This window comes from Lepidothrix coronata, unplaced genomic scaffold, assembly GCF_001604755.1.
Source record: "Lepidothrix coronata isolate B3197 unplaced genomic scaffold, Lepidothrix_coronata-1.0 Scaffold70, whole genome shotgun sequence".
In the NCBI taxonomy this organism is placed as follows: domain Eukaryota; kingdom Metazoa; phylum Chordata; class Aves; order Passeriformes; family Pipridae; genus Lepidothrix; species Lepidothrix coronata.
In genome coordinates, this window is record NW_016690250.1 from 1,567,286 (window position 1) to 1,582,624 (window position 15,339).

The window sequence follows — 15,339 nt, forward strand, 5'->3', positions numbered from 1 at the left end:
TATTTGTGTTGGGTAGTTTGTGTAGAATTCTAATCGAACTGGGGTGACTGCCCTGAGCACAGATTTATTATACTTCACGTGTAGATGAAGTTTTAAAATAGTGGCTGTGTTATCAAAGAGTAAAGTAGAGCACAAATGTTTATGTTTATACTATGTGATTGTAAGGCCAAAACATCGCTACTGGTCAGAAAATACATATGCAAACTGACTTGATGCTAGAATACTCACTGTTCAAAATGCTGTATGACTCCTTATTTTAAAAGTGTATCCACTTTTATAAGCAGATCTGCTTCTGAGCCCACAGTGCTGTAACGTTAAGTCAACACTTCTGTTCTCTCAGCAGCTCACTATCAAGTGAGAACTTGCCTATATTTGAAGTTACTGTTACAGAAATGTAATAATTTTAGGCTGGAAAATTAGAGGTGTCCAAGGAAGATACTAAACTACCTTCCTTCTTCTATATACAGTAATTTGCATGTCTTAACTTTAAAAAACATACCAACCCATCATCCCCTAAAAATGTGCATAGTCATAATTTTAAGGAATTTTTAAAATTTATTTAATGCTGTAGCAGTTCAGGGGAACTTGCAAAGGTGAATTGCTTTGGCCTCTAGAAAATAAAGTCCTAACACAGAAGTTTAGGGCTCCATAGGATGTCTGGAAAAAGGAACTGAAATTTGTGGTATTGCAAGCAATGTGCACTCATCCTACAGCTGTTCCAGTTCTGGCAGTGCAACCTGCATGGTTAGAAGAGGACCTAAAAAATATGCCCTCTCAAGTTCAGAGAACTGAGAAGATAAAATAACAAACATTACTAGAATTTTATTTCTGCAGCCTCTGCAGTCATTGGTTTCTAAAGGAGAACCACTGGTTTCTAAAGGAGTCATTGGTTTCTAAAGGAGTTGGCACAGCCAGCTGTGTTGGCTGTGCTGCTCTGATGGTGTCTCTTACAGGGGTTTCTGTGCTCTCATCTTTGCTAGTAAGTAGCTGTCAGAATAGTGAGTAATAAGTGCATTTTTCTTCAAAGTATTATTGACTTTTTAGTGGTCTTATTGCTATACTGTATTTCCAATCCATAAAAGAATCCCAAACAACTTTAGAACCAGAATTTAGACTATTTTCCAAAATATTGGTTTGGTCTAACTGATGAATTAATGGGAGTAAAATGAAATTAAAATGCCAGGATGAGCATGGGCGTTACCTTGTTGCAATTCTTACTATCTCACTCCTGAAGGTCTTTTTCAGACTGGATCAGGAAGAGTAATGGATACCAACACTTCCCCTGGAGTTAGCCAAATCCTATGATCCCTTAATTTTGCCTGTTTAACATGACCTAGACTGTCGGTTTCACAATGCTATGGGCATGTGGGCAAGGGGGCAACACAAACCCACTGTTGGCTGTGTTGTGCCAGGCCTCAGCAGGTTGTTTGAAGGTCGTTAAGGACAGACTGTATAGAGAGGATTTGAGAGAGATTGAAAACATTTATCTGAATGTATATCATGCTTAGCTGTATTGATCAAGCTGCCAAACTTCAGTATACAAATGAACAAAGCAAGGCAATCTAATCAGCTAAACAGTCAGTGTAAGCAGCCAATGCTTCCTTTTGTAGCTACATTAAAGTCTGTTGGGAACACCTAAAACTACATAGCCACAAAAAATAAACAGCAATTACACTGTGTCACACCAGATCTATCTAGCCCATTATTTTCTGTTTGGCAGCAACTGGTAAGAAACATCTGAGGAATAGCATAACACAGGATTAGTGTGTAGTGATACAATCCCCACATTACTCTCATTTACAATGCAGTGTTTTGATACTTCCTTCAGGCTTTGCATGTCTTGGTATATTTGGGTACTTTTAAACTTTCAGCACAAACTCCCAGCAGACACAGCAGGCTGCACTGGGTTTAACAACATAATAAATCTTTCTTTTTGTTGCTTCTCAACTTGCCATGTATTTTTTTCATCAGCTGCTCCAGCTTTTTCTGTCAGAAGTGTTGTCACCTCATCAGTCTTCACACCAGTCATGATTTTTCTAAACCTCTGCTGTCTTTTATGAGCTGAAGAGTTGTGGTTTTTTTTTTTTAATTGGAAAGCTACTATGTACCTCTTTTTTATTTTCATTTTTTATTATTCTGGGTAGTTTTTTGCAAGATGTTTCTCAAACTATTTGTAGCTTGTCAAATTAGACGATCCTTTCTGTGTCTTCCTCTGTATCTTCCTTAGGTAAATATAATTTGCGTTAACCAACTTGTCTGATCCACTTCAGTTTGTTTCCTTTGGAATTTTTCCTTCAGTCTTTTTGGCATAGATGGCCTGTGTTTGCTTTGACACTCCACTGTCACCTGTAGCCATATCATCTGTGAAGACTTTCAGCTACCTCCCTTTTAATGAGATACCACGTTTTTATGCACCTCTCCTTTGAAATGAAACACAAGAAAGGTGATTTTTTTTCTGTCTGCTTGGTAGCAAGGCTGTTGAATTCACATTGTGTTGCGTTTCCTGTTGTTCCAAATTACATCTTTCTTTTTAAAACTGTCATCACTGAATCCAGTTCCTTTGACTGCACTTTACTGCCTTTCACTTCAACACTGGAATCAGAGCTGGTAAAATTATACTCACCTCCCCAGCAAAGAATGCAGAGAAACTTCTAGTTACTGTAAAGAAGTGCCTGACATTTTAGCTCTGAGGTGTAGGTCACGTTGTGATTTAGGTGTGAAGTAAAGTCTGCAAAGGCTCTTGAGCAGCAAGAAAAAATTTAATCACTCCAGCCAGAATTCTTCATTAATAGTGTGAAATCCCTAATTCTTAAACATGAGCTTTCTTGGCAGATTATGTGGTATATGTGAGAAGACTGATGTTTACCTGAAGAACAGTTCCTGTTTAAGAACTCTACACAACAGAGGTCAAGTTGCTTTGATTTATTTCTATTCCCCAAGTCCACATTACAAATAGCACATTTTAGACTTCAAGAAATGAAAGCAAAACAGCCAAATTCCACTTCATCAATTGTCTATAGAAGGTATGGATCAAACAAAGTAGCAAAGACCAAACTGTATATATTTTCCATCTCACCAAAGTGTTTGGGGCTTGCTTACCTAATGATTTATGGAAATAACCTGAACAGAAATAAACGTTAGTAGCCTAATGGGCTAAATACAAACACACATCAGTTATATTTCACTGAATGACCAGCCAGTTACAAAGACAGGTATTTGCAAAAATAGGGGTGTTTTTTTTTTAAGGGGCCAGTTTTTTGAACCAAGATGCATCACAGAGCACAGGTTTTCAAGAATCTACCTCCAGTATTTCAGACCAGTGAAATGTGTTGTTTCAGGAGAAAAAAAAAAGAGAACAACGTTACTGCACTTTATTTTATCATTCAGTTGTTGTACTTGGGCAGGTTGGCATTATCATTCAAAATAAAGTTGTACAGAACTTAATTAAAAACAAAGTTATCTAAAAAAAAAAAAAAATCAAGAAATCAATTCCAATTCCTGACTTCAGTGGGATATCTGCCTGAGTAAGGAACACAGGATATGGCCTTCTATTTGAAGGAATCTCATTTTCTCCAGCTCAAAGTTAACCAAGGAATCCCATTTGTTATTCTAGAGTTGCTCGTAACATTCTGATTAAAATTTACCAGTATGAAGCTCACCGAATGCTTGATCCTCTTAAATAAACTCTCTAATGAACCACACAAATTCACACTAACAGTGAAGGCAGACTAACAGTGTATATCTTTTCTACAAAAAAAATCCACCATAAAAAATCATATCCAGATTGGTACTTGATTGTGAAATACTCCGATTGTACCATACAGTACATTTATTTGAAAAAGCAAAAATCCTCATATGTTGGGGTTTCTTAATTCCTAACACTTGAAATGTTTCAGAAAACTGCAGAATCACAATCACATACATATTGCACTTCTCTGGTAAGCTGGGCTTCTACACATCATGGCAAAAACATCCAAGTAGGTTTACTGAGGAAAACAGCTTTTTTAAATCCAAAAAAAAAGAAACGGACTTTCTTTCCTGCAGCTTTCATTAAAACTGTAACAATATTCTTTACAGGCTCTTCTAGGAATTTGTTTCTGAAGGATTGTGTGTTACTTGTTACAGAATCTGTATTTATTTTCTTAAAATCAACAAAACTCAAGGTAATGAATAGATTTAACATACAGTGCACTATCTTCCTTCAGTCACAAACAAAATGAAGACAACACAAGTCAATACAGTTACACTTAGGCTTCAGGTTACTGTCACTTTAAAAATAGTTCACTTCAATGCAAATAAAACCAATAATGAACTATTTGTTTTGAGTGAAAAGTGTTAATCTTTTGCAGCTTGGTTTAATGTTTGATTCCTTACACTGAAAAATCTTAGCACATTTGCTCCAGCGTCAGAGAAAATGTAATTTTAGAGAAAAAGCTTTCAAAATGCTCGACACAAACAAGCTATTTATTCTTCAAGTTCTTTGTCCAAGATGTTACTAAAACCTTCCATCCATTTCATGAACACAGGAAAGATCCCAGGATGTCTTGAGTCAAAGTGGTCCATAAAGAAATTCTTTGGAATGCCTTAAGATTGGCTATAACTAGAGTTCTGGCTACCATTTGGACCCTGTTCTCCTTCACTGTTTGAAGAAAACAAAAACATGTGTCTTCAATAAGAAGCATCGTATTACATTTTTATCCTTTTTTTTAATAAAAAAAAATACAGTATTCTGAAAATAATAAAAATCTTTTGATAGAAAATACTTCAACATATACACAAACAGATAAAGATATTCTACTCAGTTTCATAAAAAATGCAAAGGTTGTTTTCAGCATGCATAAATAGCTTCACCATATTTATCTGAATAATAATTTCAATATATGTCCATGCAGCTGCCTGCTGAATCTACTTCTGAAGTCAACATTGCAAAGTTCACATTACATAAGCATGTGCACGGGAATTTACATGTGCAGATTCCCAACAGTGATATTTAATCACAGTAATTAAATATGACATCAAGCAGGCCCAGTTCCATTGAATCTGGCCCAGCCATGGAGCCTCACACTGGGGTTCCTTACATTTGCTGAGCTGTATTGATCACATTCTAATCACATTAACACTCCTCATACAGGCAGTGGATGTTCTGCTTCTCACTAGCTCCTGAACAATCATACTGGTTTTGTAACAGAAACCTCTGCACTGTAAAAACATATGCTATACCTTGAATTAAACATTCACACATTCTTAAGATAGTAGTCTAGTTTTTCCATATGAAAGGTATATTAAACAAGTACAGTACCTGTTTGGAGGTGGTTTTGGTTTAGGCATTTTACTAAGAATAGTAGCCATCTCTTTCCTCTCATCAAAGTTCTTCCACTGCTCATACAGCTTCAGAATGACCCTGATTATTTCTAAAATCTGAATTAGAAGGAAAGGAGATCCTGAGGTGAGACACAACAGTGATTTTATCTTTTTCATAATCAGTTTAAGTGTGTAATTAATTAAATACGCCCAAGACTGAAATTAAACAGCACAATTTTCATATTATAAACAGCTGCCTCACACTTAATCTGGTGGCAATCAAGCATTTCTTTAATTAGTTTTTTGATTTTATTGTGAATGGAAGCCTGAACGGAATACTTTCAACTGTATATACCGCTTCTCTTCCCCAGCAAACTAAATAGCTTTTTATTTATATATTTATTTGCAACTTATGCCACAGCTTATAACTATGCTACTGGGAAAATAAGGAAAACTAGCAGCATGACTGCAGCTACATGACTATGGATATATTAATATAATAATTGATGATTATTAATGTTCTAGACATATTAGAGGCACAATGTTGGAAAATAAAAGCCCAAACCCATAAAATACTGATATAAATTCTTACCTTCTAAGAAACAATTCCAAAGAGTTATTAAATACTTATTATATTCTTACATACATATAATAAGAATTATTGACAATTCATATTCCACTTCTGGAAGCATAAGCATTCTCTGACAGTTTGAACATTTTCTATCTATTGCACCTCAACTACCTTATTTTCTATTAAATTTCTAGTGCAATATTCTATACAAATGGTTAATGTTTGGTCCATAATTTGCTTCATCATTCTCTAAATTAATAAAGTAGACTTCTTCTTTTTAATGCATGAGCTTTGATTAAGTGCTAGAGCAATATATGTCCCTGAAACAAAAGCCATAGTAGGCTAAGCGATTCATGGTGTTCATGTGAAAAAAATCAAGCTTAGATCGTATCACTGACATGAGAACCAAGACATGTAAACATTCAAACATGTTCAGTACCAAGCTTATGGTAACCTTATCGTCAAATATAGGTTGGTTCTCCTCTGCTGCCAGTTTATTATCACCCTGCTTTTGCATGCATGACAGTATAATTCACAGAGCTCTTGAGGCAGCATAGTATCCACACTGTGTTTACATTTGAAGACAAATCCTGGAATACAAATACAATGCCGGACAACATCAGTGGGATAAAGAGCAATACCAAGGGCACAGAGGGCAGTGGTACATCTCATGCATAACAGGCTATTTAATTCCAGACACTGTTGCAAAAAAAACAGACCGAAAAAAATATGTGCTAAGTGAAGCAGCGTGATAAGGAGTGTAAGTACTAGTTTGGCTTGCTTGCTGGAGCTAAACAAAGGTTAGCTGAAAGGTGAATCAGAAAATCACATGCACTTGAATTTAAAAGTCAAACTCATGCTGGCAATCTTGTATGATGGACAGATGTTGGGAATTATTTTTCTGGCAAAAAATGTAAAAGGTATTGTTTTTATACTTCTGTCTGAAAAACGGCAACACCAGCAACGCTTTTCTGTTATCAAATGGTTTTGTCTCAACTTTCAGAGCAGAGTGATAACCAAATAACCTTACATTGTCTCCCTCCCCAAGAGATCTACCTAATTTAATAGCATCTAACACGATCACTGAATGAAGTTCAAATCAGTATCGCAGATATGTAAGACGACCACAGTTACCATTTCTGGTCAGTCCATTACAAGTGGTGGGAATGAAAAGCAGAGTACCTTTTCCATATCAACAGACAGCTCAGCAAACCATTGCCTGGCATCCTTCTGCTGGACAACGCAGGCCACATGTAGGCAAGCTGCAAAGAACAGGTTACACGGATGTTGAACAAAGATCCACTCCTGATACAGTTAGAAACATTCTATTTTTATAAACTCTATACAGTTCAACAAAGAAAACTTGGGATTAATTACCTGATTTTTCTTTAAGGCCTCTTAAGTTGCAAGGCTACACTGTCAGTGCTATATGAAACACAACCTGAAGCACCTTATGAGTGCACTCTGAGGAATGCTTGTGATGGGACAGTGCAGAGAATACATCCATTTAAACATGACAAGAGACAGTACTTGTGTTACTTACCTAGAGCTATCATGAAAGGAGGGTACAGCAGACAAAGATCAGTTCTGTATGTGTCATTCACTATCCTCCTGTGCAAAAAAGAACTTATAAGGATCCTCCTATTCACCTTTATTATTCACCTTGTGACTTCAAAAACTGCTGTCAGTTTACAAATATTTTGTCAGTTTCCCAGATGGCAGAAGCAGTGAGGCTGAAGGGTTAAACATCAAGGGAAGAGATCTTTTCCCTTATAAAAATTCTCTTAATGTCTTTCTTTTTCTTCCTTCTAGTCACCACAGAAGTTTATTTGGAAACACTGTTTTAGTACCATAAGTGTCTTTCTGCAGAGGATGTTGATGTATACCATAAAAAAATAATCTGTTTCACAAAAAAGTAAGGTTGAGCATAAAAGTAGTACTTTTACTGTTTTTCTGTATGTGAAACAGTTCAAGAATAAGAGTTCTGCTAACACAGCTAAAACCCCCTATATATTGTTTCTAACTCCTACAACAAGATACAACAGAAAGACGATGTTGATAGAGGTTTCCTCTACTCATAATCACCATTCAGTAGTGTAAAAACTGTGCTATTAGAGCTAGTCTAAAAAATAAAAATTAGACCACTGCAAAGTAAAATTATTACAGTGTTAAAGACAGAATAATCTAAGTCAGGAACATACACCTGCACAGGTTAGCTAGGGCATCCTTTGTATTCAAATATGGTTAAGCCTGTTTGGTTAAACAAAAGCTTAATCAACTTTGAAGCATAACTGTTAAAGTTACATTCTTGATGAAAGAAGGAACTACTGCCATTGTCTTCATTACCATGCAAGAGGTAGCAGCATGTCTTCTTGGCCCATATCTTGTACATACTGGAGCAAAGGTCTATAAGGATGATATACTATCAAACAGCAGTCCTAGGAAAAATGTCAATGGGATAAAAGTTAGATTACAGTGCAGAGCACGTTGTCAGTTCGTATTAAAACATTTGGTTTACAAGTCAATTGCTGATTATTTTTTTAAGTAGCATTCTGACACCTAACCCTGCTCTAATGAGGGCAGTGCTCTCTCTAGAATACCATTACATAGCAGCATTGCCAATCTGTCAATGTCCTTCCCCTAAGAGACAAGGAAAGTCACATCTGCAGCATACTGAAACCTCATTTGCTTACGAACCCGTAATTCCCACTTGGAAATACAGAACACTGCCAGAAAACTGTCTGTTACTAAATACCATACATGGAAAGCATGCCAAAATAATTGACACTGGTTTGGAAAGAAAGAAAAATTGCACTGCTCTCAAATCCCCTCATTTCAGGTCCAGGTAAACAACAAAGAATAACTCTCTAGCTAAAAGAAGCCAACTGTATGGATTCTACAGGGAAAAGCCACATTAAGTTACATGTGCTGAACACTTAAGTGAAACGCTGTTATTGCACATACTACATATTGCACAGCATACTGGAAAAATACGTGAATCCCCAAAACATAATTTCTTGTAAATAAAGATAAAACTCTGTATTGTGATAAAACTCTGGTATACAAAACACAAGAGTTACTGCCATGTATACCAGAAGTATCAAGGACTAAATCTAAACAGGAATCTAAAAACTATACTAAAACAACTGTAGGCACAAACAAAAGTTTTGATCTGACCTCCTCTGTGTTCTGGTCCCAACACATATTCTTTCTCATTTGCTGACTAACTCACTAGGCTCCTCCCTGGTTTCTGTCTCCTTTTCTCTGCACTTGAGCAGAACTACTAACCCATCCAAGTCCAACCCATATACAGAAATTAGCCCCCTAAGAAGCCTGGGTTGAATCCTTTCAGCTGCCTGAACAGAGTGATGGGATAGCAACTCTTACAAAAAGCAGGTACAGTTCCTTTCTTTGAAAGTGTCTGGAAGAAAATGTCACACTGTGCTCCTTTCACCCAACAGCGTAATAGTTACAGCACCATCTCAGAAAATGGCAGGGCTGAATTCAGCTGGTTCTTCACAAGATTCAAACTCATCTCACTTCCTAAAAGTTACAGACTAGCCTGGGCGGGATAGTACCCACAACTTCTGCTGGAACATACATGTGTAGCTCCAGATTCTTCCAAGCAAGAAGAGGGCACAGAAAGGATACGAGTCTTTATGATCATGATTGGCCATTCATCTAGGGAAATAAGGACACTGACATCCCAGACTCTGCATTGGGACTTAGATACAGTTACCTTTTTTTAAAAACAGAAGCAGTTCTACCAAAAAACCCAACCTACCATTAATTCTAAGAGATAGAATTCACATTCTAGTATCTGCAAAGAAGTAAAATCACAGTTAATCAGCAGCATGTTTCAGAAAACTGAAAGAATTAACAGTTTAACATCACAAATGCATAGGAATTCTCAACACCTACTTCTAACAGTCCTAAATGCATTTCATCTGAAACTACAAAACCAAACAAAAAATAAAACTATTATTGGCAATTGCCTTATCACCATTATAACTTCACTCCAGTCATAGCAAAAACAAATTTAAATATTTTGGATCAAGTTTACTATGAAAGACTATGTCATTGACAGTACTTCTCTGATTTGTTTCAACTCCTAGGCGAAAATTGTTCCCAGTGCATAAACACTTAACAGAAATAAAGTTCTTTTGTAGAATTAGAGCTTCTTCATCAGGCCACTAACATGTCAAATAGTCTTTCAAAGTATTTTCCGACCTAATTTCATATGAAATATTCTCTCCAATTGTAGCAATTAAATCAGTTCTCACTCTCGATAGAGAAAGCAACATATTAGTGACATCAAGGAAAAGAGTGGACTGCTTTGGCTATTGAAAGAAGTACTCCAAAATATATTTCCATCTGCCTTTACCTGTAAAATAGCAGTTTTATTGTAAGCTCTTAGATATTCTATATTCTGATGTATCATTTGGCTTTCTAGATAGGGTGAAAAGCAAACCAACAAAAAAGGAGTATTTGTTACAGTCAATCTAAAAATAATTAGATGTTTAATTTCCAAAATTCTACAGCTCAGGTCAAAACTGGTTTTAAGAAAAACTACAGAACTTCTCAGCATCGTGACTAAGAACGCCTTGAAAATCACCGGCAAATCTAAATTTTAAATAATAAATAAAAACTCTTTTAACTGTCATTAAATTTTACAGGCAAAAATAAAACTGCTTTCTGTAAGCCAACTGCTCCTGTGTGCAAGCTTGGAAGCATCCCAGATGCAAGGGTCATTTACCTTCCTTGGAGCAATGTATTTGTAAATAAGAACATAAGAACATTCAAAAAAACTAAATCTCTTTTATCATCATGCTATAGAACAACTACTTCAGTCACCTTGTCACATCACTTGTCTTTCCTGTCAACAATTTCAGGAAAAGAGGTTATGCAAGGTTTATTATTTTTAAAAGTAACTTCCCCAATATTCTATCAAAAAGTAATTATGAACAGCCCTGACATATAAATAGGAAAATATTTCTTTCTTAGACTTTAAAAGACAGGATTTCCTGCTAACAATTATTTGCCTTAATTTACTTGATCAAGTAGTATTTCAAATAGCATACTTACATGGTTCATCCTATAAGGAAACTCCTTTGGAAAGGCATACGAAAACCTAGTTTTCACTACAGTAAGGAGAAATAAGTATGTTAAAAATGATGTAATTAATACTTTTACTTCTTTCCTTTTCTATTAATTCATCTCTATACAGCCCTTCAAATCTCTTTGGCAGCACAACTGCTTGCAAAACGAAAGGTTTGTATTTCAAAGAGAAAAGGTAGGTTACAAGATTTAAGATCTTGAAAAGGAAAGAGAAAGACATCTGAAGCCCAGATTTGCACAGGTACTCAGCCAGACATTTGACTGCCACTTTGGATAATATTAAATCTTCTGGTAAACCACCAACTGGACACCTAACTTTCCACAAGTTATCATTCACAGAGCTATCTAACTATCTAGCTACTGATGTTTAGGATCTGAGTTCCAACACTAAATCCAAGTGGAATTTTCACGTGGGATTTTTTACATAGGCTTGATCCTTCAACATGCAAGACTTTAAAACAACTAATGAATTCTCAGAAAATCAAGACTTCTTGTATGTCCATGATATAAAGATTTTGGATATACAAAAAACAGGCTAAAATCAAAGCAAGAAGTCAATTCACCACACTGCAGATCAGTGTCCTAGGCACTGGATTATCAGACATTTCAAGGGTGTTCCTCTCCTTGAGAGAGACACCTAAGCATCTGCTTTGGCATGTGATATGATTCAAGACACTTTACTCCAGGACTGTGTTCAAATACATCCTCAGTTTTCTAGTTTATGATGATCTCTGATTTAGATACCTAATTAATCTTCACATATTTTACAAGGAGAACAGGTAGAGATAGTGCACTGGTAAGAAGTATGCTAAGATGCAAAATCAGAGTGATTTCATGTTAGAATGGTGAACAAAGAAAAACAAGTACACTTGAGGATGTGGATTTGAGATTTTTACAAGTGAAACATTTAGAAATCTATTTTAAGTCCCTGTCCTCCACGGAAAACATTGGTAACATTTAACATCCTGGAAGTGGATAATATTCCCTATATTAATGACAGGCAGTATATTATGAATTGATACTATTGATACTACTTCCAGACAATCAGTACACCATTTACTTTGAAGAAAAGACAGCATCAGTTGTCTGGGCTAAAGACTTCACCATTTAGATCTACGGTGGACTTTACTAGAAAATTTGCTTTGGGACACTAAGACTAGGCTACTGGTTGGAAATTTTAATTATTTCAAGAAAGAGAAAAATTAATAAAAAGGGTTTCTCAAGAAGTACACAAACTAAGATGTATATGGTAAAAGAATATACCACTTTGAGGGAAAAGATGGCAAAACAAAGTATTTTTCCCACAAAGCAAGCTGTAGATACAATCATATGGAGCTGTCCTTTTAGTGAGATGTGGAAACAGAGCAAAAAGCTTTTGAAGACGTTGCTGGAAACCTGCCTGAGATTATGTTCCTTACAATGGAAGCATGTTTTAGTAATTTCATGTTTCTACAAAGGAATAAATGCTTGGAGAAAGCCTGTTGCATTTTGTCCCCACTTCATGAAACACATAGTACTAATCAGGGCTGACAAGACTTCTAGGTCTGAAGGAAGAAGTGTGAGGGAAATCTTCTACAGGACCCTGAGACTTGGGGTTTTGAGAAACAGCACAGCTTAGAACTAGATGTCCAAGTAAAATCAGCTACTGCATATTTACCAAAACCCATCTAACTTTCTCACTGATGCATCAAAACTTCCACAGAGATGCTGCTGATGTAAAAATAGCAACTCTCATTGCTAAATCCAGTGCTGGTCTTGGTCATGCTGCACTGAAGATGCGTTTCAGCTCCTGGTGGCAGAACTGTCATACAGCCAGCCCCATGGACTGATACACTCACTGCATGTGGAAGCTACAGATGCAGCCAGTCACCTGTCCCCTCAATGGCTGAGAGGGATTTTGAAAGCACTGACCTACATACTGAAGAGCATAGCCAGGATCTGCCTATTGAGAGCAGCTGACCTTCTGGGTCAGATAATAGCATTCAGTTAAGGAAGACAACACTGTAAGACCTTGATGAATGAGATGCAAGTGGGAAATACAAGGCAAGCGGGAAAGATAGAGAATTAAGTAACCACAGCGTAATTTTACTGAATTTATTTGTGGACAATATATAGGCTATAAAATATATTTTTAGAAATAAATATCATGTGCAAAGACTAATTTTATGATGGGGGAAAAGGATTTAAAAAAATTTGAAGGTATACAGCCTACCAAAAATTCTGAAAATAGGTACTTCCATAGAGCCATACCTTTTATAAAACAGACAAATAAAGCCCTAAGTTTCCAATTCTATCTTTGAGTAGTTCAGAATTTAATTCACTTCTCAATATTGTTTATAAATTTCAATAGTTTTATTTTATTACTTTGGTTTTACTTATGCCTGGCATAAGTTCCAACCAAAATCAACCAAAACTAATACAGAAAGGACCCTTCTGTCTCTATATTTAGAAAGAGAAGCTATTTAGTCTAAATGGCTTTAACTGGCTCTTATAGTCCTCTATGATTTGATAAAAAGCTACCTTTTAAAAACAAGCAAAGAAAGCATCTGATCTCCCTATAGACATGCTGAACTACCGTATAATAAAATACTGATACTTACATACAGAAGTAGCAGCAGAAATCAACCTTGTATTTGAAACAACACCAAATTCCTGAAGAAAAATGGTAAATGAGGTGAACCACCTGAAACACCATATACTCACACTGTTATCAAATTAAAATAATGGCTTCTTACTAAACTGGGCTTCTTTACGCAGTACTGCAGTACTTGGTTTTCTCCCCCACCCCTTTTTCTTTTCTTTAAGGTGACTCTTAGGCAAAGAGTTATTTCACTGATTAGTTATTTTGTTTTTGTGAGGAACAGTAAAGATTTACAAACAGTACTACAGCCACAAAAACTCAGTTGGCTAACACTGCATATAAAATAGACAAGAGGGCTTCAAGAAGGTATGGGGTTTTTTTCTTATCTCATTTGGAGAGAAAACTGTCTTTAGAAACCTGACATTAACTACCTTTTTTAATTATGTTTCCATGAAGACTTAGGTCCTCTGCTGGGACAGTCAGCAAACAGAAAATTTTCTGTATACATTGTTCTTTCAGAGAAGTGCATAGCTGAGTCATTACTGCTATAGGTACCCTCTAAAACTGCAGAAGCGTTAAAATAAGGAAGGCTACACAGACTTCTAATATTTGTTCTAAAATGTAAGGCACATCTACGTGTATAAACTCTGTCTGCACTTTCTTAAAGGTTATTTAACAAGCTGATAAAAAACCAATCTCTCCAGCTCTGTCTTTCTCACTTCCTTCACCTCTTCCAAACACTGAAAAGTGTCACAGTATTTGTACAGACAACAGTATCACATGTAGATACTGGTTTAGGAGGACTGCTTCTGCCATCCACTAGGTATTTTGAGTTCCTCCCGTGAAAATTCCTTAGTGCTGACAGATCACAAATTGGCCAATTTGGTTTTCTTCCATTATGCAGACACTTCTCGGACAGCTGTAAAACTTTCTGGATTACAGAGGACTAAAAGCAGTGCCCAGCTCATGCTGACTCTTGGCCACATTCAAGGTGGGCTTTAATGGTGGAGGCATGGAGCCTTCTCACCACTGTCCCTAATGGGCCAGTTCCTCATGATAATTTCTTAAGGATAGCACATGAGCTACAACATACTTTTAATTCAAGCAATGAAAGTGTGGTAAACTCTGAGGATTCCTCACTATATGAAATAGAACCAGATAATTAGGAAAAAAATTCCAATTGTGTTTTAAAGTTTGAGTAAACATAAATAAGGAAAAACACATTAGAAAGGAGACACTGCACAATTTAAGATACAGTATATGTAAATATGTAAACAAACACTGTATCACAGTGAAATAGCCATTTAAAATACTCTCTTCAATTTTCAGAGCCACTTAGGGTTAGTAATATAGACAAAATTGTGAAATAACGTTTGAAGGCCTTTTCCGTCTCCTTTTTTAAATGCTATAGAAATCTATACAAAAAAGAGAAGGTTTCAACCCCCAAAGCATGAAGAATGCCAAAAATTTAAAAGTCCTAAACGTTTTCTCTCTCATACATCACATAATTTTACATTAAAAAATTGTAATACTTCATACCTCTACTTTGGATGCCAAAAACACACACGTAGGAGCCATTAATACTGGATCTATACTTTTTAGGGAATATCTGAAATGTTACAACAAAATTATAATATGTTGTTTCATACACGTAGAACGATTAATCTATTAAGAGAACCACACTTCCTTTTGAAAAAGCAAAGCTTAAGTTAACTTTATTAAAGCATAAAAGCTTTACACCATCCAGAAAACAAAAGTGGCACTGTTT

At 36.0% G+C, this 15,339-nt stretch overlaps 1 protein-coding gene across 3 annotated transcripts in view; it reads right to left on the minus strand.

The window, feature by feature from the left end:
- Nucleotides 1-2,907: 2,907 nt before the first annotated feature.
- Nucleotides 2,908-15,339, minus strand: part of CCNC (cyclin C) — a 17,310-nt gene continuing 4,878 nt past the window's right edge. For 2 of the 3 annotated variants that reach the window (XM_017818706.1, XM_017818708.1), the window contains 9 exons: nt 15,111-15,180; nt 13,591-13,642; nt 10,958-11,013; nt 9,657-9,692; nt 8,219-8,310; nt 7,416-7,483; nt 7,055-7,134; nt 5,300-5,418; nt 2,908-4,639 (listed from right to left, as the gene is read on the minus strand). In XM_017818706.1, coding sequence (XP_017674195.1) covers nt 4,585-4,639; nt 5,300-5,418; nt 7,055-7,134; nt 7,416-7,483; nt 8,219-8,310; nt 9,657-9,692; nt 10,958-11,013; nt 13,591-13,642; nt 15,111-15,180 — 628 coding nt within the window. In that variant the 3' untranslated portion in view covers nt 2,908-4,584. The remainder of the gene's footprint in view (nt 4,640-5,299; nt 5,419-7,054; nt 7,135-7,415; nt 7,484-8,218; nt 8,311-9,656; nt 9,693-10,957; nt 11,014-13,590; nt 13,643-15,110; nt 15,181-15,339) is intronic. The other variant, XM_017818707.1, reaches the window with a different exon arrangement.